Here is a 21,178-nt window from a genome sequence, read left to right as displayed (position 1 = left end):
ACAGTTAACTGGCATCATTTAATCATTGTTTACTTCATCTCACGATTTCAGCATCACAACATTTTCTGCTTTTAAGTTATTTCAGTAACTTTTATTCATTTTAATGGTTTCGAAATTTTAAAAAAATGTACTCATTTATTTTTGATAACATGTGAGGTCACCAAATATATTGGACTGTAATTTTAGCAACTTTATTTTTTTCATAATGTTTGTTTAACACAGTGAATTTATGCTGCAGTACTTACGTTAAAATTTAAGTAAATCTTTAATATTTGAGACGCCGCTATCTGTTGTGTGTTGTCCTGATGCTTAAGATCACAAACCGCTGATTTGCTTGTTATTATTATATTATAACAAAAATCTAAATCGATCAATATAAACTTGAACACTTTCTCCCTAAGACAAATTACAGAATTATGTAACATGCATTTCACAAGCTTAGTTGCGAGACAAAAGGCGAGTTATTCACTGCTCACATTATCACAGCCCCATCGTGTAGGTTAAATACTGTGCCAATAGCCCCTCACATGACCACTGATTCCAGCTTTAGGCCCAGCAGAGTCAGCAGCACCGGTCCTGTTTTTAATGGAAATGCATGGAAGCGGTCCTAGACTGGGCAACAGTAGCACGGTGGTGGGAAACGGGCATTACAAATCACACTCATGGGTCCATTTCTGAAAATTGACAACCATTGGCGAAAGTAAAAAAAATAAAAATAAAAAAAGTCTTTCAGCACCAAACCGCACTGACATAATGCCGCATAGCAAACTAAACTTTCAGCCGCAGGGTAAAAGAGGACAGCATGTTTTTGATCTTGTGGGGGGATTAAATCACACTGGATCATGTCATTGTTTGGTTTTGAGTTTCATTCACACCGGTTTGCCTGAAGCTTTTTGTAAGACATATTTTAACCCTCCATAGATGCTCTGGCAGGTTGAGCTCGGGTGACTCACTTTAGCACTAATTTAAGTCAAGTTTTCACTTTGTGTTTTTGGCCTTTAGGAGCCTGTTTTTGTGCCAGGGTGGAGCTCAGGTCAGACAACAACGATCCGACACATATTCAGATTGTGCCTTCAGACTGCTCCGGATCATCTTGCTGCTTCTCGGCTGGACCTGCTCCAAGACTGACAGCCAATACTTGAGATGCAAGTGTGGGCCAGCAGCGGAAACATTGCACCTTTAGCCTTAATTGTAATTGGACTGGACTCCTATCAGAGTGCTTCACAGCTGAGGCACTGAATCCAACAATGAGTGATTGCAGGTTTTTCCTGGCTCTGAATCAACCTCTGGGACCTGTCTACCAAAGTAAACATCACTAGTTTACAGTTTTCTGCCATTTCCAAGCATTCAATGAGTAACGTGTACTGTAACACTTGATTAAATTAACCCTAATGACTTTAATGAACTACACTACAGTGCTGGTGGTTTTCCTTTAACTTTTACAGAGCACCAAACCTCAATTTAAACAGAAAAACTGTTTGACATCTCATTTAATGCAATTTAAATTTAGTGTAACGCTTAAATGAAACTAACTTAGACAAAACAGGTAATCAGGTGAAAAGTAAGACATGGAAACAAAACTCAGGTTTATATCTTTTATTATTAAGAGAAAACAGCGCATCTCTCCTCTGGACTGCAGACTGCCCTCTGCTGGATGAGTTCTGGTACTGCTCCGCCACCTGAGAAACAGTAATGAGTTATTAGACTTAAGTGCTGCAAATAAGATATTTCACAGTGTGTTTCTATTCAAATGTTTAAAAAGAAAAAACAAAAAAAAACTGTGCACGCACATTTCACATCCATGTTTTGAAGGACGAACTGCACATGAGCCAGCCTGGAGGTCATCCTGGCGTCCTGTTACAGCGAGCTTCCTCCAGCTTTGACATTTTACAAGACAATCTTCATTTTCCCTACAACACAGAAACAAAAAAATACATCAGTGATGTTTGACTTGTGTCATGTGACAAAGTAACTCAGGAGTTTTGTCATAGCAGCCTCACAACCAACAAAATACCAAACACTCAAAGGTAAGTTTCTAAATAAGATGCATTACAGTGCTGCAGATGATATTTTACATGTTTGGAAGTTAAGCAGACACACTGCATTTGTCCAACACTTACGGTGGTAAATCCGTAAAGATCCTCAGCCTCCCTCTAATGGTCGAGGATCCTGCAGCAAGAGACAGACAATGAGAGCCTGACAGTGGACTGATCACCAGGTTTACTCAAACACTACTCACTGTGGTTGCAATGCATAAACACAAAAGTGAGAGCCTGTGTGTGTAGGTATGTAGGTGTGTGTAGGTGTATGTGTTGTATGTGCTGTATGTCATGTGACAGATGTTTAAAATAAAATGAGTTGGTTCTAACATAAATTAGGAGAAAATCGTGTGTGAGGGTAAGTAAAATGTGTGAATGAATGAAGTGTGTGCACGTGTATGCATGTGTTTGTTACTGAAGGGCATCTCAGCACCCAGAACATGAATAATTTATTAGAAACTGCAGAGAGGACAGACAAATTCATGACAACGTTCGAATCCGTTGCAATCCTTGAGAGGTAGGTAGGTCCATCTGTTACAAAGCCATGTGAAGCTAGACTTTCATACTGACACATCAGGTGTTTTACTGCAAAGGTACCCCAAACTGGAGCTACACCATAAACCTAGCACTGACGAAGCCGTGGTCGTTTTCAGTGTCAGTCTTTCGGACTCTGGGCAGGGCCCTTTCTGAAGAGGCCATTACAGGACTGAAGGGTAGTTCTGGCATCACACTCCAACAGGATATAAGGAAGGATTGTAGTCAATCAGGACTCAGAGCATGGTTAGAAAATGGATCACAGTGCAGAGATGAAATCATCACAGCCGCCATTGGCTGAACACAGTCTAGCCACAGCTCGAGAGACTCAAGGGCAGCAGAGCCCTACAGAGATGAGAGATCTAAATACAAGCAACATACGAAACTGCCACAGTCTTCTTGTGTACATTTATTCAAATGGCTGGCTGGTCAGTGCATGATATGCCATTCATGAGTCACAGGAAGGAATGAGGAATAAGAGGTACTGAGAGAAGAAAGGAAAAGGTCCATTTGAAGCTGATCACTGGACACACTCTTTAAAACGATTGTCCAAATTTTCTCCGACAAACCACGCAACCATCAGTTTGTTCCTAAAAACAGTGTTTGAGAATACAGATTGTATATATACACACACACAGTGGACTGAGCATCGTTTTTAAATGTGAAGCTAATATGGGAGTGAATTAAATCTGCTTTGTTTCTAATGGCCAGCAGGGGGCAACTCCCGATTACAAAAGCCAGACTAAATGAAGTCAAGAAAACGATACTGCACCTAATTTTATGACCTCAGCAAATAATTTCCTTGTGAGTTTGAAGTACATTAGGCAAAGAAGAATATGGTGATGTACCCTAAGGTTTTGAGTGTGTGAATGTTTTTTTTAATTTAAATATAGATTAACCCATATCTTGTGTTAAGTGCACCCTTCACCTAAAAGTGTCTTTATTCAGCAACCAGATACAATAAAAGACACCCAGGAGTGTGATGTTCAGCTCAGCTTTCACCCTGCCGGTACATTTTAAAATATTGTTTGCAAAAGGTAGAATGACGATTAATTTCACAGTGAATACAGACATGCGTTACTAACCTATCTACAGTTAGCATCATGCCCTTTCAAAAGCTAAAATGGTTATGTGTCATTTCATAGCTCAAATTCCCAGCTTCAAAACAACAGTTTTCTCACTAGTTTTACACCGAATTCATTCCACAGATGAGAAGCAGCAAACTGTCTTGATGCAACTAAAATCAGATTGACAACAAACACTACGTAACTTCAAGCCCAAATGCTCTACATGATGAAATGGTACAGTATAAACTTTCATGCTCGTTCTGTTTAAAACAGATTACTGAAACATGAGTGGTCCTTTGTAAAAACAGTGCACATTTGTGTTTCTATTTGCTCCACATACACAAGTCTGACCAGTTATTTATGCACAAAATTGTAAAAGTATTGTTATATATTTTTAAGAAAAAGAACCACCAACTTAGAAAGGTTGGGGACCCAAAAAGTATGTGACATCTTAAATATAGCACTTTCACAGATAAAAATCAAAGCGCTTCACAATAAACCCTGAAATATACATATAATAATAATAATAATATGAAACAATGAAAACACTTTAACAGCTTGTTTGTATAAAAATGTCTTCAGCTGCTTTTAAAAGAGTCAGTGGAGTTTGTACAGCGTAAAGACAGTGGAAGAGAATTCCACAACCCAGTGCCTGAAAAGCCCGATCCCCACGTGTTTTGAACCCAATACATGGGACCAACAGTAACCTCTGACCTGAAGTGACCGGTAGGAAGCATGATGTTTCAATAGGTCAGAGATATACTGGGGAGCTTCACCATGTAGAGCTGTTCAGTTAAAACTAAAATTTTAAAATGAAACCTAAAATTTACTGGCAATCAATGAAGAGAAGCCAAAACCCAAGGGATGTGTGACCACTTATTAGTGCCAGTTAAGTCTTGCCACAGCATTCTGTACAGTCACTTCAACACTTCAAAAACCCAACCCAGTACCAATACAATCGGTATGTCATTTCAGACAGGCAGAGAGGGCGAGGGAGTAGTGCTGATAGAGGGTTCAAAGATAAAAGTGCTGCTTACACAGTGTGAAAGTACTTTTCATGACTGATTTTAACTGCATTGCGATTGACTGAGGATGTGCTGATGAAAGGCCACTGGGTGTTTAACAGTACTATTACTTTATCAAAGCAGGAATAGATTAACTGCAATCAGAAAGCACTCAAAACAAAAAACAAAGTTATGGCCAAAGCAGAACAGTTTCTCATAGTATTTTGCCTCTGGTAGAGCTGGGCTTTGGTTGTCCCCCCACCCCCAGTTTGTTGCTGCAAACACCCTGCCTTTTTCCAAACTAATCACTTTCAAATATAGGTTTTCGAGAAAAGGAAACAAAATGCAAAACATCGTGTACGGTTGTAGACAAGACTTCTGCTTTTTCCACTTAGGAGCTTAAATGTACCAGGCAATACTTTAAAAAAAAAAAAAAAAAAAAAGCAGAATACCTTTCATTTCAGCACTGTGTTCCATATATTTGAATCCACACAAACACTTGTTTTCATGCACACATACAGAGGAGCCAAAGTACTACAACCACACACACACACACTCCACAGGCTACAGCAAATCTATTGCCAAGAAGTATGAAGAGAGATCTGCACTGTGATGCCATTCTTTGAAAGTGTGATGCCAGAAGCCCTGAAGACATCACTGTGAGCAGTGACGTGGAATAAGAAGACAGAAGAGTTAAGTCATGGGACAACTGTGCATCTTGCATTATAAACATGGATGGGACACTTACCTTACTTGTTCAGCTGATCTGTGTAAGCATACCTCTGGCTGCAGTGCAAACAAGTCCAGGCTTTACTGTCCACTGACATCTGCAGAACTACTCATCGTCAATGTAACCCAACTGCAGAGAAGAGCCTCTACTGTGGACTGGGGCAGCTTGTCTTTGACAAGCTGGCTGACAGCAGCTAATGCACCTCTTTTACCCAAAGACATGAAACACGCACAACCAGACAGGCAAAACAAGCCGCTGCCTCTTCAACCGTAAGACAGCATCGAACATCCTGCCTCACTCAGGTCTGTGAGCTTGATCGGTCTGCTGGTGTAGCTCTTACTATTATGGTAATTCAGACAGAACTGATGAGATTATGTGCTGGAGTAAAAAGTTGTTACATAAAACTTGAGTCACAATGTAAAGTGTGGGGAGTGGGGATGTAACAGTCAGTGTGGTATGTTTTTGGTAGAGGCAACAAAAGACTAACAAAAGTCAAAATTATCCTATGAGCAGCCTCTTTTTTTTTTTTTTAAATTAAAAGTTGGCCATAATTCTTACTTTGACAAAAGAAACTCTAAATTGAGAATAAAGAGAAATACTTTCCCATATTTGGGGAATGATTTCATCATAAAAAGGTTTAAACACTAGCAATAATTAAATTAAAAAAAAAAAAAACTCCTGAAAAGAGGACAACAGAACTGTCAGAATAGGTATTGTTTGTTGTGAGCACTCATGTTTCAGTTAAATATAATGTTTAAATATAAAATATGTTGTGTGAGTTAGCACAGAGTTCTGGCTGAGCTTTCAAGAATACTCCTACCAGAGTTTATGGCCAATGCATACCTGGTGTACAGCAAACATGTTCTGGAAAAGAAAATGACTTTCTGCTCCTTAACAGGTTAGGCAGAATCACATTATGAGAGTGTATTTAGAAATCCTAATGGTGTGACTGCCAATGCCATCAGAAAAAACAAAAAACAAAACCTCTTTCTACTGAACCAAGAAAAAGACCTTGGATTGGATTGCACTGAAGAAATACAATAAAAGTTTCTAAAGATGTTAAAAGCTGAGCTCAGTGAGCTGTGAGACACGAGAACTACATGTAGTCGAAGCGTAACTAGTACACTGAGTTTTTTTGATTTTAGTCCAACTGGAAAAATGAGTTAAACATGAGGTTAGAGGCTGTGAGCTACTTGCCCCTAGAAAGTTGTCACTAGAGTAATACTTAAATGGTTCTGGATTCAGCTCACTGTCTAACAGATGACATTAATTTTTATTTATTAAGCAAAAAAAAAAAAAAAAACTAATCAAAAAAAAAAAACTAATCATGTAGCAGTAAAAGTAAGATTGTATGTGGATATCACTGGTACGGGCAGTCTTTTTCCTCCTACAGAGAAACATATACATGTTAGCACTTAACGTCACACACGTACCGTTACACCCCTAGAAGGCAACAGGTCATTTTTCTCACCATGAACCTTAATTAGTTGCTATATTGTTCACACCTGTGCTGTGTGATCATTAGACAATTGTTAAAGCTGTTAAGAGTGACTGTCAAAAAGTTTGATTTCCATTTATGAAGAGTCTGCTTACTGCAATGTTTCACTTGCCTGTGGCTGCGACTTCACTTGAATGTCAAAGCTTTCCATTGTCACCACAATTCCAGTCAAATACATCTATAAAGAGGCATCGATTTCAGACCTCAGATGTTGAGTAAATGTGTTCCTCTTTCGTTTTTATAATTCCACTGCCAAACTTGTCCATTTTTACAACGTGTAATCCATGTATTTGTGTAATGTAACTTGCTTTGGTTTGATAGCGCTGTATAAGCAAGCATGACAACTATTTTTACTTGAATACATTAAAACATGTAGGCAATATCAAACTCAGTCTCTTAATCTTTTAAAGAGGAACTAGAACAAATTCCGTTATTTCTTTCATATATAAAAATGTAACAAATTCACATGCTCTTCTTAAAACTTAAATTTTAGAATTTATAAGAGTCAAATGCTTCAAACTGTCCTCAATACATTTTACAGAATACTTTCTACTTCTGTCACATTTTAGTTGTTATCTGGAATCTATCATCTGTGACCAGTACAACTAAGAACCTCAAAGTCCTTCCAAAGGTGGCAAATAAGGATAAAGAAAAATCTGAGGACTCTTAAACAAACCTTAAAGGCAGAAGACCTAGCTTGAAGACAGAGTGAATTGCATGGCTGCAAAAACAGTCAGTATAATATGCACAAGACAAAGTGGAACACAAAAATGTGGAGTGGGTAACCGGGCCCCTTGAAGAATGTCAAGGGTTTATTTTCATGTCAAAATAGCAGAAAGGGATTTTTTCTGCATTAAAATATAGCAACTGTAAACATACAATAGACATAAATATAAGAATTTTCCTTAAAACGGTGTACTTGTGCGAGAGCAATAGCCAAATATATAAATTCCCAAATATTCTAACCTACAGTCCAAGCTATAGAGCCACTATTATCTGATCACTCTGGTCCTTTAGAGTGACACAGTTTCATTTACAAAACCGCTCCAACAGAAGCTACAGACTCTCAATGTCTTGGCTTGGCAACTTCCTTTTCATAGTCCAACACCTTAACAGATGGTCAAACCTGTTAAAGAAAAACAAGTTGTACACAACACAGACAACGTTACAAAGTTCAAAATGCACACTATGTTATTAAGTAAAAGAACTATATTTAAGCCAGTAAAATGTAATTCAATCTAAAAGCAGTGATGCATTTCTAAATGTTTTACCTAAAAGGAATTTGATGTATAAAGGGCATATTTTAAAGGTACCTACATACCTTTGATTGCAGATCTAAACTGTTTCCTAAATGTTGGAGATTATTTGACTTCCAACATCCTTTTTCAGTTAGTTATGTCACAACTACTCTGAGGAATGTTTATTTTAATCTGAAAATCCAGTCATCTGTGCATACTGTCAGAGAAAAATTCAGAGTGCATGCCACTGCGCTAAAAAGGAATCATTCGTCTAAAGAATGAGGAAAAGTTTGGCAAATACATCTGTACAAATAACTATTAGTTATAGGATTTGTTATTTTGCAATGAAAAACGCTCATCCAAAATTGACCATTTAATACGAGCGTATAAACCATGTAGACAGGCTTTCTCTTTGTAAAATATATTTTTAAAAAAGCTGGCATAACAATCCATCATTAAGATGTAGTGTTATGTGAAAATTATACTCAAAGCACTGATGTTGCAAAGAACAATTAGTGCCTTAAACCTATATCGTTATTCTTTTGAATATTTAGAAATAACCGACCAACACCGACCACCAAAATTTAGTGTTGTGGACTTTGAAGGCATTAAATTCCAGTCCCACATCAGATCAGTGAGTTATGATTTTTCTGAATGCCATTAAGTGTATTTATAGATATTAATCTGCAATATATTAATTAAAATTTATTGCATTCCATTGTGAATTACTATTACTGAATTTTTGAAACTTTTTTTCAAAATTAAATGAGAAAATATGCACTAAATATTTGAAGTACACAATATTGGATAAAATAAGAAGTTTTCTAATTCATCAGGAATGCTACAAGGATGGATTAGAATCACAATCCAGTTGACTTCCCAGGGGTTTGACTACCATATCACAATGACAAACATCTAATTAATGTACCTCATTAGACTACTCTCTTGGAAGGAAATCATGTACTGTATGTACAGGATTAAATAGGGATTATATCTCACTACTTTCACTAGTTTCAGATCCAGCGTTTGAGTTTCTTAGCTACAGCTTTTCCAAGTCCTCACTACCCAGCCACACTTCAGCCACAGTCCATTATCTTTAAAGCCGTCCATACCTGTTAAAGAAAACATGTACATAACACAAACACAAGTAACATTTGAGATAAACACTCCTTTATATCCTTCCCATTACTGAATGCATCCACACATCCAAATCTTCTGTTCTGTGGCCATTTCAGGTTTGTTTTGTGGGATTCTGGGATGCCACATGATAGAAGACATTAAAGTTAAAATCCTTACCTTCATTGCATGTTTGATTATGTGAAGGACATTAACAGGTGCACTAAAAATATTTGATTCTTGATGTCTTATGTAATCCATGTTTAAATGGAGGACATTTTCTTCTACATGAAGAAAAAACAGAAAAAGCTACAATGATCAGCTAGTTGCTGTGCGAGGTCAGCAAGCTTCCACCAACTACAAAATTTTAACTAATGTTGAATGAAAAATACTTTCAATGATTCACAGAATGTCAAAGTTAAAGCTAGTGGAATAGAACAGAGCCAAGTTAATACACGCAAAAAATAAAATCTGCTTAATAACAAAAGTTGAAATTATTAAAAGATCAAAATTACTTACATTCACTTTTCAGGCCATCTCTTACCAGACAACTCTGACAAAGGTTGTAAAGGTAGGCTTGTGAATGGAGGAAGGTGTCCGTTTAATTATGGCACTCAATTTTGGTTGGGCCATCCTTACATTATTACTGTTTGAGCAGTCCCACAATTAGAAAAAAAAATAAAAATATTTGGACTTCTTGTCTCTTGATCTCGTGCTGTGTTCGGAGATAATGTGAATATCCTAATAGTACAGGATATTATTGCCATTATAATGGCAGGTGCCATTAAAGTCATTAATGCAGATACAGTTAAACATTTCTGCAGAGATTGAGAATGGGTTCTCCTGAATGTAACCCAATCTGTCATACAAGTCAGTCTGAGAAGGTAATAGTGATAAATTTACCACAAACAAGGCAGGTCCTCGGAAAAAAAACAGCACATGAGCCCTGTTGACAAAGTTGATACAATAGCCTTGGAGTCTCTAGTTTTAAATGAGATCGTAGTGCTGGTTTGTCAAAAGTTAACTGATACACAAGAACATATCAGTGAAACAGAAAAGATGCAAATCAGACTGTCGTTTAAGCCCACTGCACACATCCATGCGGTTTTGAAAACTAGGGCATCTTATGCGTTCTTACAAAGGGACTTATTGTCTTTGTGCTGCTCTAGCAAAATTAGAGCTTTATAACTGAAAATCATTTTCCAAAATCCAACAGTGACTCAGTCATTTATGACGTCACAGCCTGAAACGTCAGATCTCTGATGAACCATTGGTTGCTAGTTACTAGACTTTTAGAAATTCTAAGACTTGACATACGTATCCAAGTATGGATGTTCCAAGGCGTTTAAGTATAATATGGACATATCTGATGTCAAGATTTGCCACTGCACTTCCCCAAAGATACATTTTACACACAAACTTTTATAGACCTATAATATGCCTCAAGTCCGTCCATAACCATTATTGACTACATTTACATACAATTGTATTACTTCAACTGATGCAGAAACGTGGTGCTGTTTGAACTATTACCACTTAAGGTTAACCTAAACACCTTAAAGAACCTATAGGAGTCCAGAGTCACATCAGTGCACCCTTATGGAAACCTTCATAATTATCAAAATTAATCCTTTACATAACAATACAGAAACTGCTACAATTTCATCCCAATTTAACAACATCATCCATTTTTAAAGATGGTGGCATTTGCTTTGTGCATTTTTTATGACAGTTATCCTTCTGAAAGAATGCCTCACAAATGATTGAAATGCTAGCAATAACAGAATGACCTGCATGTAAATGTAGTCAAATAACTCCAGCTTCCAAACATGCACACAAGGACACACACTTGAGTGGATTTTGCCTGTCTACGACAGACTGTGCGGTTTCAGCACTATGTTTCTGTAAGACCACTGTTAGTCACACAGTATTACACAGGTTTTCTTAAAGGTTCCATGTGTGATATTTCTTCTGTCCTGAGGCAAGACTGTAAAAGCAGAGTTACTCATTGAATGCAACATAACTCAGAAAAAGCCTCTCCTAAAAACCAAGAAAAAGCCTAAAAGTTCCCCTTTTTCAAAAAATAAAAGGAAACATACTTGTTTGAAAACAGGGTTATAATATCAGAGCCACCCTGCATTATTAAAAATAAATGAAGTTCTTTAAAACGCGACTGTGACCATTTTAATAACCAATTTATAAAAATGAATCTTAACAACTTTTTCTTAAAAAAAATAAAATAAAATAAAAAAATTTCCTGCAAATGCTATCGCTAATTTACAGGAAACGTAAAAATATTAAAATGTGTTAAATCTTATTTTAATTAAGTTTTCAATGATCTGGAGAACCCTGTTCAACATTGCTTCCCAGTCTAGAGTCTTTTTAAGTAGGTGGTAAATATATGATTATTCCTTTGATGAATAAGTATTTTTACAATATATTTCAATGTGGGAATTTGCTGATTAAAGCTATGTCGTACTTGCAGCTAATTTCTGTCATACCACGAGTTAATTCTTTTCAGACTGTGTACGAATCACTGAACTAAAGTGGACAGGACTTGAGAAAATAACACATAGAATCTTTAAGAGCTAACGTGGCAAAGGTAACCACATTATTCAACTTCCGCAAACAGCCCATTGCTGCTTTCTGAACGGACTACACGTTTCATTTTTAAGAATAAAAGGTTAAAGGTTTTTCCTGATTGAACCAATGTCTCTTTATTATAGTACATGCGTTGACTCCAAATGCATGGCACAAAACACAGCCATAGGAAGTTCAGAAAAAATGTTACAGTTATCACTTCACGACGACTCACAGAGCATAACACATCTTTAAAAAAAAAAAAAAAAAAAAAAAAAAATTATACATGGTCAAAAAAGAACAACTGGATCAGCTACGAGTAACTTCTCTTTTCAGACTAGAGACAAAGTAAAAAATGAAAATATTGACTTTCAATAACTGAGTAAATTGGCTAAAATGTTGTAACAATTTAAACTTAAATACAAGAAATTCGAATCAACATTTTTGTTTTTAGAGAAAAACTGTACAAATGGTGCTGCCGGAAGCATCAAAAGAGCAGCGTTTAAAAACGGGGTTTCTTAGCAGGACCATCAAACTCCTCGCGGACCCTGCCATACCCGGGGTTACCAGGACCCATTCCCCTCGCACCACCCGGAGTGAAGCGCTCATTGCGCTGTTGGGTGTCAATGTGCCAAGGAGGCAGACAGGAGGGTGGTAATAAGGTATGGGAAGGGTCAGTGCATAAGCATACAGTTCATGTCCATATGGAGATGTGTAAAAAAGGTATGGCACAGGTGTGATTTGTTTTATATTGCGAGTGGTTTACAAAAGAACCAGCAGGAGACACATCCGGAGAAACCGTTCGTTCCAATATGAAGGTCCACAGGTGCCACAGGTAACATACGGAAAAGGAAGAGAGGGTAATGCTTTCGTTAGTCAGTGCCTACCTAGTGTGGTCTCTTCTCCAGTGCATGCCAAGATTAGGCTGGGCATTAATGACAGCTGGCCGTATCTACTAGTCAATGGCAACAGATACATGCCTAAACTTCTGAGAGGCGGCATGAAAATAGGACGCTAAAAATATATTTCTAACATGAGGTTTAACCTCATATTTCTAGTCATTTGTTACAGCCAGAATTCAGATTTCCTTAGAAAATGTTGCATATACACACAATTTGGTGGCATCATGACTAATATTGTAAACTGTATGACTTAGAGTGATCTTAAACATATCTATAAATCTGTTGCTCAGGTATCACAAAAGGGTATGGTAACTTTTAAACGGTCCCAAATGTGACTACAACGTATAGGATCTACCAGAAATGTGTGGTCTCTCAGACAGAAAGAGTATATTCGTAGTGCAAGACATTTTTCCAATAAGTAAGCAGTTCATTAATATTTACATCAATGCTAATTCAGACAACTTCTGTGAAACTAAAAGTGTCATTCTAGAAATTCAGCAGAATAGCTGAAATTGTCATTTGCAAAATGAGGCTAACAAAGAACAACTAAGGTAAGGAGAATAACGTGAGGTAGTCAGATTGCAGAATATAAATATTATCTTGAAGTGAATGAACCTTCTGCTCATTTTACTAAACTGAAATTCAGACTGTCAGGATCACTTCCAACAGGCTTAAAACTCAAACTTATGGTTTTTAAAAGACCATTCATTTGAACTATTCAAAAGCAAATTGTGCTCTAAATTTTAAAGAGGTAAATACTTTTCTAGACGAGTAATAAATGAAATACAGGTTCTTGTTTTCAAGTCAAAATTAAGATGTCTTTAAGCACGAAGAATTTCTTTTAGAACTCATTTTACAACTACGAGCAAAAAAGTATCAAGGTTATGAGCAAAAAATTTTTTGATCAAAGAATAAAGTCTGATAGAGTTTTAATTTCTGTGCTTTTTGTCGTTAATAACACAAATTAAGGAAATTTAAAGGAACAGTATCTTTCCCACCTCCCAAAAAAGAAACCGTCTTTTGCTGTTAACCAGAATCAGACAGCAATACAGCAAAAATAAAATAAAATAAAAAATTTGGCTCTCTGAGCACAAGCCAAGTGTTTAGTTCTATTGCAGAAGAGAAGCCAGTTGTTCATCTCCAAAACTAGGCAACTCACAAATGTAAGAAAGTTGAGATGGCCAGAGCACACTACAGGCCAGGGAAAAAATGCATACGTTTGACTTTGGGGTGAACTGTCCCCCCTTTAATTCCTACTACTGTGAGCTTCAGATGTTTTTTGGGGGGGAAATAAACCAAACATATTCTAATATTACAGCTTAAGCAGAGCCCACTTTCCAGGTGCGCTGACTTGTTCTTAAAAAGTGGCTAACCAATTTCTGTTTAGGTAAAAGCCATTAGATTCCCAACTTCACATGCTCTAGTACTGACAGTCTTCATTTGATATGACCATTTCAACTATTTAGTGCAGGGTGGGTCATGCCATTTTTAAATGGCAGCTTTGCACCGTGTACCTACCCAAGTTAGGTGGGTTTGCTGCAAACAAAAGTGCATAACTTTATAAAAGTAAAATGAACTCCATGAAGCAAGCAATTCCTAAAGTGTATTTAAAATGCCTTAAAGCAGGTATGTCAAACTCATTTTATAGCACATAAAATTTGGGCCACATAACCCACTTACTCTTAATTCCGTCAGTCTAAGTTAGCTTAATTACACATGAACTACCCATTATAAAAAACAAATGTCAATAGGCCTCATGTTTGACACCCCTGCATTAAGATCTAAATTAATGGACTGTTATTAAGACTTTTTTTGGTAACAAGTCTTAATAATACAGAAACCCTATTTTAAAGTTCAAGCATTACTTTTTATTCAGGACTATAGAACCTTTTCATCCGTCAACTGTAATACAGAAACGAATGACTTCAGGTCTAAATTCTGCCAGAAACAAAAATCCCAGGCTCGGTCCAGTTTTCAGCGACATCATCTGAACAAAGTCACAAGGCTACGCCAGCCCCCATCAGTTAATCATGCTGTAATCTTCGTCAAACTCAAAGCTTTACACCGTCATCAGGCACTAAAAGTGTTACAAGGTTTCAAAGCTCAATTACAAAAAGAGATACTGATGAGAAGGTAAAGGTTGCTGGTCCAGAAGTTTTCCACCACACTTCAACGCCCCCCCCTCAAAAAATATAATTAAATACATTTAAGGGTGGAAAAAGGAAGCCTGTTCACACACAACTTCAGTTCTCCTGATAGACAAATGAGGCATGAAATTGGTAATAGAAAAAAAATGGAAAAATTTAAAAAAATAAAAATAAAAAAAATAATACTGGATACCAATGCTCTCCTCAGTCAAGAAAACGTGCCTGTCCAGCTCACATAAGACAGGGCTTGCAATAGCAGTCCACTACACAAACAGCATGATAGGAGTGAGCAGAGCCAGCAAAGTTTTTCTACAGCTGTTTGAAACACACTGAGATGATCATTTAGTGCAAGCTGACGGTTTTATAGCTTAAAAGCAGTAATGGCTTGTGGGACTATTAACTGAGGGGGCTCGGCTTGCTACTGAAAAAAAGGAAAACAAACAAACCCTATAAAAGCAGTGAGCATGTGTCACATTCAACAACCAGAAAGCCATCCAGTGATAGCTGAGAACACAAATCACTCATTCTGCCATCCTGCTTAGACAACTGGACATCGTGTTAACACGAAGAAAGGAAGAGAAAAAACAAAAAACAAAAAAATAAAAACATGGCTGGGAGTCTCCAACCAAAGGGAAAGCCAAACAAAACTATATTAACTACTGAAATTCCCACAAGTGGGATACATTACCATTTCGTTGCCCATCAGGCCTCCTGGTCCTCCCATTCCCTGCTGACTCTCAAACCCAAGCCCGCTCATAGAGAATTTCTGTGAGGATCCACCAAAGGACATATCTAAAGAGCAAACAGGAAAACATGTTAGGTATTCATACAGCACATGAATTAAAAATACCAATGCTACCCCCCTCAGCCTCCTACTACACACCCCTATTTATCCATTTCAAAAATTGTAGGTCTCCAACTTAGGATTGGACTCCATGCTGCCTGCCCATCTGCGTGACGACAATACCCCACCAGTCTTTTACGGCTGAGGAGTAAAAACTCAGACACATCCTGCTGATGGTAAAGCTGCCTCAACAGAATTTCAAGAGCTATAACACTCACATAGATACTGGTCTGAATACTGATACTGATCTAATATTTGACTCAGCTATCAGCAGCTTTACAAGCTACAAGCTTTACAAGCTAACATAGCCAGCTGTCATTTAGTTGCTAGGGGGGAAATGTAATGTAACACGAATGAAGTTGACACCAAAGCAAGTACCAGTTTAGAAACGTTTAACACCTGCTACCCCCAACAGCTTCTATTTGCATGCTTGCAGAAGTTGTTTTTTTGTTTTGTTTTTTTTTAAATACACTACTGACAAGCCTACACATAGAGCACTGACGTTGTTTGTACATTTCCTACCAAATCTGGTCTAACAAAATCAAGTCTTCCCTTCCTGATATCTCCACATGTGCATTATTTTTACACAGACCTACTTTATGAGCTTTTCATACTTTACATTTAGATTTTATTGTTTTAGCTCTTTTTTTATTTTACTTTTTCTTCTTATGGAATTGTTCTACCTTTGTGTCATTTTAAAATCATACTGGACTATTTTGTCCATTTTATTTCACTAAACTCTACGTCTAATTAAAAAAGAAGCTACTTTATTACAGAATGTTTAATACTTCAGTTACTGTAAAGGAATAGGCTGGAATTGTCTTTTTGCAACACTGTGCATTTCATCATCTAATGCCTAAAATGTTTTGGTCACCTTTATAGCCACTGTGGTGTCTGGATTTCTGTCATGATTTCTTAATTTAAACAAAAGACACTTACCACCCATGCCCAAAGCTCCACCAGGATGCATTCTCATTTCTCTGTCCCTCTGTAAAACAAAGAAATTAAGATTAATGTAGGCAGTAACTGGTTGTTGAACTGATGTTTTTGACGCCCAAGTTAAGTTTAACTAACATCCATAAAGCTGCCCATCCTGTAGTTCTCCTCACGCTGACGGCGCATCTGTTCTTCCAACTCTCTCTTCCGAAGCATCTCCTCCTCCTGTCTGCGTCGCTCTTCCTCTTGTCTGTTTAAAAATGCCAGATAATTAGTCAAATGTAGTCCATGTTTTAAGAGAACTCAACACCTGTTCCAAACAACAACCAGCTGCAATTTAATGACATAAAATACCTGAGCTGCATTTCCTTCCTCTTTTGCATCTCCTGATTGTGCATCTCCTCCATACGCCTCAGTTCTTCCTGTCGCCTCAACAGATCTGAATGAAAACACAACGCATTACATTTACAGCAGTAGGATAACCCACATCTAATGAGTGACATATATAACAAATTATGAGAATTGCAGGTCTTCCATATCTAAACTTGCCTTGACGGAGCAGATTGGCCTGGTGCTCATGGTAAGCATCCTCCATCTCGCTCTCGAGTTTCTCACGGGCCTCACGCATGTTCTTCTCCACCTGTTGTCTTTGCTGCTTTTCCATTTCATCAAGGGATTTCCAGCGCTTTGCATACTCAAATTCAAAAGTGCCTGGACGGGCAAAGCGAGGAGGCTCCTCACGCTCTCTAAAGACACAAAGACCATAACGTAGAGTACATTAGATTGACAGGAACATGTCAGCATTCACCTGAGTTACTAAAAATTGCATTGAAAGATCTTCTAAGATAAAATGAATGCAAAGTGAAACTTTAGTTTTACTACACCATACTTCCTCATTTCAATGATTCAATAGTCGCCAATTTTATACTATATGCAATGGTTTAGTTTTCTGTTGTTTGCCAATGTGGGATTTTACTCAGATTAACATCTGCAGAGCCTCAGAGAAGGTTGACCTTTAACAGCTGAATCCACCACCCCCACCTTCCCCATCCCACCATCTGCTACTCACAAATAAATGACCTAATGACCCGAAGAAAGTAATTTGCATAATAAAGACGATTGCGTCAAGAGACCAAAATGCACTTGCTTCAAGACCTACTCATAGTTCATTCCACTGGCTATTTTATGGTGGTGTTAGTATGATTAGTGCAACTTAAGGAAAAAGTAAGATTTCCCTGCCATCTGCATGATGTTGCACCAAGAACAAACCAGTACTCACGTTTTATATTTGGGGTTCTTCTGTGCCAACTTCTCTGGAAGACCATCTTCACTATCGTACTGCTCCAGAGGCTCGACAACAACAGGCCGAGGAGAACTGCAGAAGGTGAAATACAATTTTTTTTTTTTTAAAAAAAGAAAGAAAAAGAGCAAGGGCTTCAAGAACCTTTTACAAATATCTTCCAACTCAAATACCCCCCTTCTACTCAACTAATATAATTAGACTTACGTAGTGAGCAGAAAGACCCCCTCGTTGCACCTCTCTAAAGCCTTTCTGGCAGCAGGTCTGGAGGCAAATTCAACAATTCCTCTGCCCGTAGAGCGTCCACGATCATCTACAACCACGATGGCCCTCTCTACCATTCCGAACTGTGAGAAAGCTTCCTCTAGGAGTTCATTGGAAACAAATGGTGACAGATTCTTTATAGACAGCGCTGCAGAGTGTGTAGCAAATCGGACACGCAAGGGTCTGCCCTTCATCGGTGTGTCATCCAGCTCAGCTTTTGCTATCTCTGCAAGTGCCCGAGATTCCTAGATAAAAGAAAAATGTTATTTAAAAGAGTCCCTTTACTTATTACAGTAACAAAAACCTGTTTCAATTCAAGCGTGTGACCCCTTACCAGTCGGATGAAACCAAAGCCTTTCCCCTTGTTGATAAAGACCTCAGTGGGCTCCCCATATTTTGCAAACATCTTCCTGAAATCGTCCTCTGTGATGTCGTTGGGCAGGTTACCAACAAACAAGCGGCACCGCTGTGTGTAGGACTTCTCACCTGGCTTCAGCAACATGGACAGCGTCGCCTTGAACTCAGCCTAAGAAAAACAAGACCGAATTTTTTTTTTTTAATTCGTATACATATATAGAAAACAGAAAAATATACAAATTATTTGACGCCCAATAGATCATCATTTTCAGATTAACTTTATGTTATGATTTGTGCTCGCGTCCGTATTTCGATCTCCGTTCGCCCATCCCCCTCACTCGCTTTGTGAAGTAAAAGAAAATAATCCAACACGGAAAATAATATGAAATACCACTGTCGACAAACTAGTTCACCCAAAATTGTTCAGGTTAACAGATGAAACCCATCACTGAAAATATATTTTTCCTTTTAAAAGCGTTAAAATAGAACTAATTTCTATACTTGAACAAGATGGCCGCTAGCTAAAAGCAATAACGTTGCAGGATGTATTCTTTTATGCACCGCGACTGCCCGCCGGAGCGAGCGCCCGACTGCTTCCCTAATAACTGTAAGGATAACACAAACAACTCCGCCCGACAGGGCTGTTTAAAGTGTCATATCGAGCACCACGCGGCTGGTTTGGCTAGTGTTAGCAGATAGCGACTGCCGACGCCACTTGGGCGTTTATAAAAATTAAGCTAAAACTAAATAAAGCAAACCTTAGATTGGCTCTCTTCTGACTGACTTGCGTCAGTGTTCATGGTCTCTCGTGACTGTTGACTGACTTTCATGGCCGGTGGCCCTGTATTTTGGCCTTGTTGAAGTCCTGGTCTCTGGCCTTGTTGAGGTCCTGGTTTCTGGCCCTGCTGGGGTCCCGGCTTCTGGCCCTGCTGGGGTCCCGGCTTCTGGCCCTGCTGGGGTCCCGGCTTCTGGCTTTGCTGAGGGCTTGGTTTCTGACCTTGCTGCGGCCCAGCTGCTTTCGGGCTTGGGTGTGGAGTCGGCTTCTGCTGCTGACCGTTAGCATTTGCCACGGGTGACTTCAGCTGCTGGTTCAGGTTCTTGTTTGCCTGGTTTGGCTGAGGGGAGGTCACGTTAGGTGTGGGTGGTGGTGACTGAACCTTCGGTTGGGGCGCAGGGGTTGTGGATTTCTGCTGCTCTTGTGCCGGTTTCTGATGCTGTTGCTGCTTAATCGGGCCTTCCATCGTAAGAGCCGGGCCTGGAGTCGGCGGAGGGATGATGGGTAGCGACTGGTTCTGTTGCGGCTTCTGGGGAGTGTTCTGCGATCCTTGGTGTGGTGGTCTGTTGAAGTTGTGTCCCCTCCGGTTTTGATTTTGATTCTGGAAAGGATTATGCCGAAAATTTGGGTTTCCCATAAGCCCACCTCGCATGGGGCCGCCGGGCCCACTTCCTCTGCGCGGCTGGAAATGATTCATTCCAAAGCCGCCACGATTATTGTTGAATCGAGACATTGGTCCTAATATATAGGCAAAAATTATTTTTAAAATACCAAAAGAATTAAAGGTCTACTGCTCAACAACCACCTCCAAAGGCTGTTCGCAGGTTCTCAAAATGGCGACCAATAGTTAACGTATTTTCTTTCTTTCTCCAGTACGCAGACGTCTGGCTCCGCCCAGTCCCATTGATTGGTCCGTTGTACAGGAGGCGGAGTAAGAGTTTTTCGAAGGAGCCAGTCCTGAAATCACCAACTCTGCTCTCATATGTATGTAAAGAGGCGGCCATTGCTCGAATGAAAGAGCTGTTAATCATTGCTCAAAGAAATCTGAAACAATTCGTTGTCACATAGCTATCTGTTTGGTACTGTAGCCTGCACAGTGGAACAGCCCCACAGTGACTATTGCTGACTTTATGACCCAGATTATGCATAAGAAGGGTATCCTTTTTATATGCATTTCACTTTAAATTAAAGCACGTGAATACACTTTATATATCTGGCCCTTGATGTAATTTTCACTTCAATGTGTGGCTGCTAGTGGAACTGACGCACTCCTGCTCCAAATAAAGTCACGGAAACAACCAAACACGGATTAAACGGGTTAACAGTGAGCACTGTCCAATGAAAGTAAGAATACGTTTTTCCTCTACAGAGAAGAAGCTCATACAGTTACCAGCACCTCAGACTAAGCTTTCAGACCCATTTGAACAACAGCTGTTTGCAGGGGTTTGTGTTAATCAGTCCTAGCTTAAAAAACATTAGTGAGAAAACTATTGAGAAAAAAATCCTGAAGGACTTGTTTAGAATTCAGTAGGTTGATTTTTAGATTTATTAGTAAACATATGGCATAAAGATTTAAAGAGAATTGAAGGTAACTCTTAACTGGGCGTTTATATCACACTGCATTGACACTGGGGTTTGCCTTAGTGGGAAATTATTTTGCTTTTAGCATTTCTCCAGCCCACGTAATAAAAACTATCACAAGAGAGAGACATGCCAGTTAACAAACCCTGAACTGAATTTTATGGGAGAGTTGTGCAACAGCAAACATGGTGGTAGAAGTAGAATGTCCAGGAAGAAAAAACACATGTTAAAACCTTACTAAAAAACTAAAAAGACCTCTGCTTAGT

General features: G+C 38.6%; 1 protein-coding gene across 2 annotated transcripts; it reads right to left on the bottom strand.

Annotated features, from left to right (window-relative positions):
• Nucleotides 1–1,581: 1,581 nt before the first annotated feature.
• Nucleotides 1,582–20,209, bottom strand: sfpq (splicing factor proline/glutamine-rich). Of its 2 annotated transcripts, none has more exons than XM_082522729.1 (12): nt 19,315–20,209; nt 18,534–18,725; nt 18,143–18,444; nt 17,915–18,010; nt 17,185–17,381; nt 16,990–17,074; nt 16,774–16,885; nt 16,639–16,687; nt 15,544–15,647; nt 2,121–12,419; nt 1,791–1,910; nt 1,582–1,679 (listed from the first exon to the last, which is right to left on the bottom strand). In XM_082522729.1, exons 1-10 carry the CDS (start codon nt 20,062–20,064, stop codon nt 12,309–12,311), a joined length of 1,998 nt encoding a protein of 665 aa, XP_082378855.1. In that variant the 5' UTR covers nt 20,065–20,209; the 3' UTR covers nt 1,582–1,679; nt 1,791–1,910; nt 2,121–12,308. The 2 variants fall into 2 exon arrangements, with proteins under 2 accessions (XP_082378855.1, XP_082378856.1); XM_082522730.1 differs by having other exon boundaries at nt 2,121–2,169.
• Between the last annotated feature and the right edge of the window lie 969 nt (nt 20,210–21,178).

This window comes from Aulonocara stuartgranti (assembly GCF_965226115.1).
Source record: "Aulonocara stuartgranti genome assembly, chromosome: 22".
Classification (NCBI taxonomy): Eukaryota; Metazoa; Chordata; class Actinopteri; order Cichliformes; family Cichlidae; genus Aulonocara; species Aulonocara stuartgranti.
The sequence above is the reverse complement of the archived record's forward strand: the minus strand, read 5'-3'. Positions and strand labels throughout refer to the sequence as shown.

What these genes read in the sequence shown, in the direction of transcription:
- sfpq (XM_082522729.1), bottom strand. Translation starts at nt 20,064, where the DNA reads ATGTCTCGATTCAACAATAATCGTGGCGGCTTTGGAATGAATCATTTC. An exon ending in GGGGTCTTTCTGCTCACTAC is followed by an intron (nt 18,011 to 18,142) that starts GTAAGTCTAATT and finishes CACCTTCTGCAG; the next exon opens with TTCTCCTCGGCCTGTTGTTG. An exon ending in GCCTGATGGGCAACGAAATG is followed by an intron (nt 12,420 to 15,543) that starts GTAATGTATCCC and finishes GACACCCAACAG; the next exon opens with CGCAATGAGCGCTTCACTCC.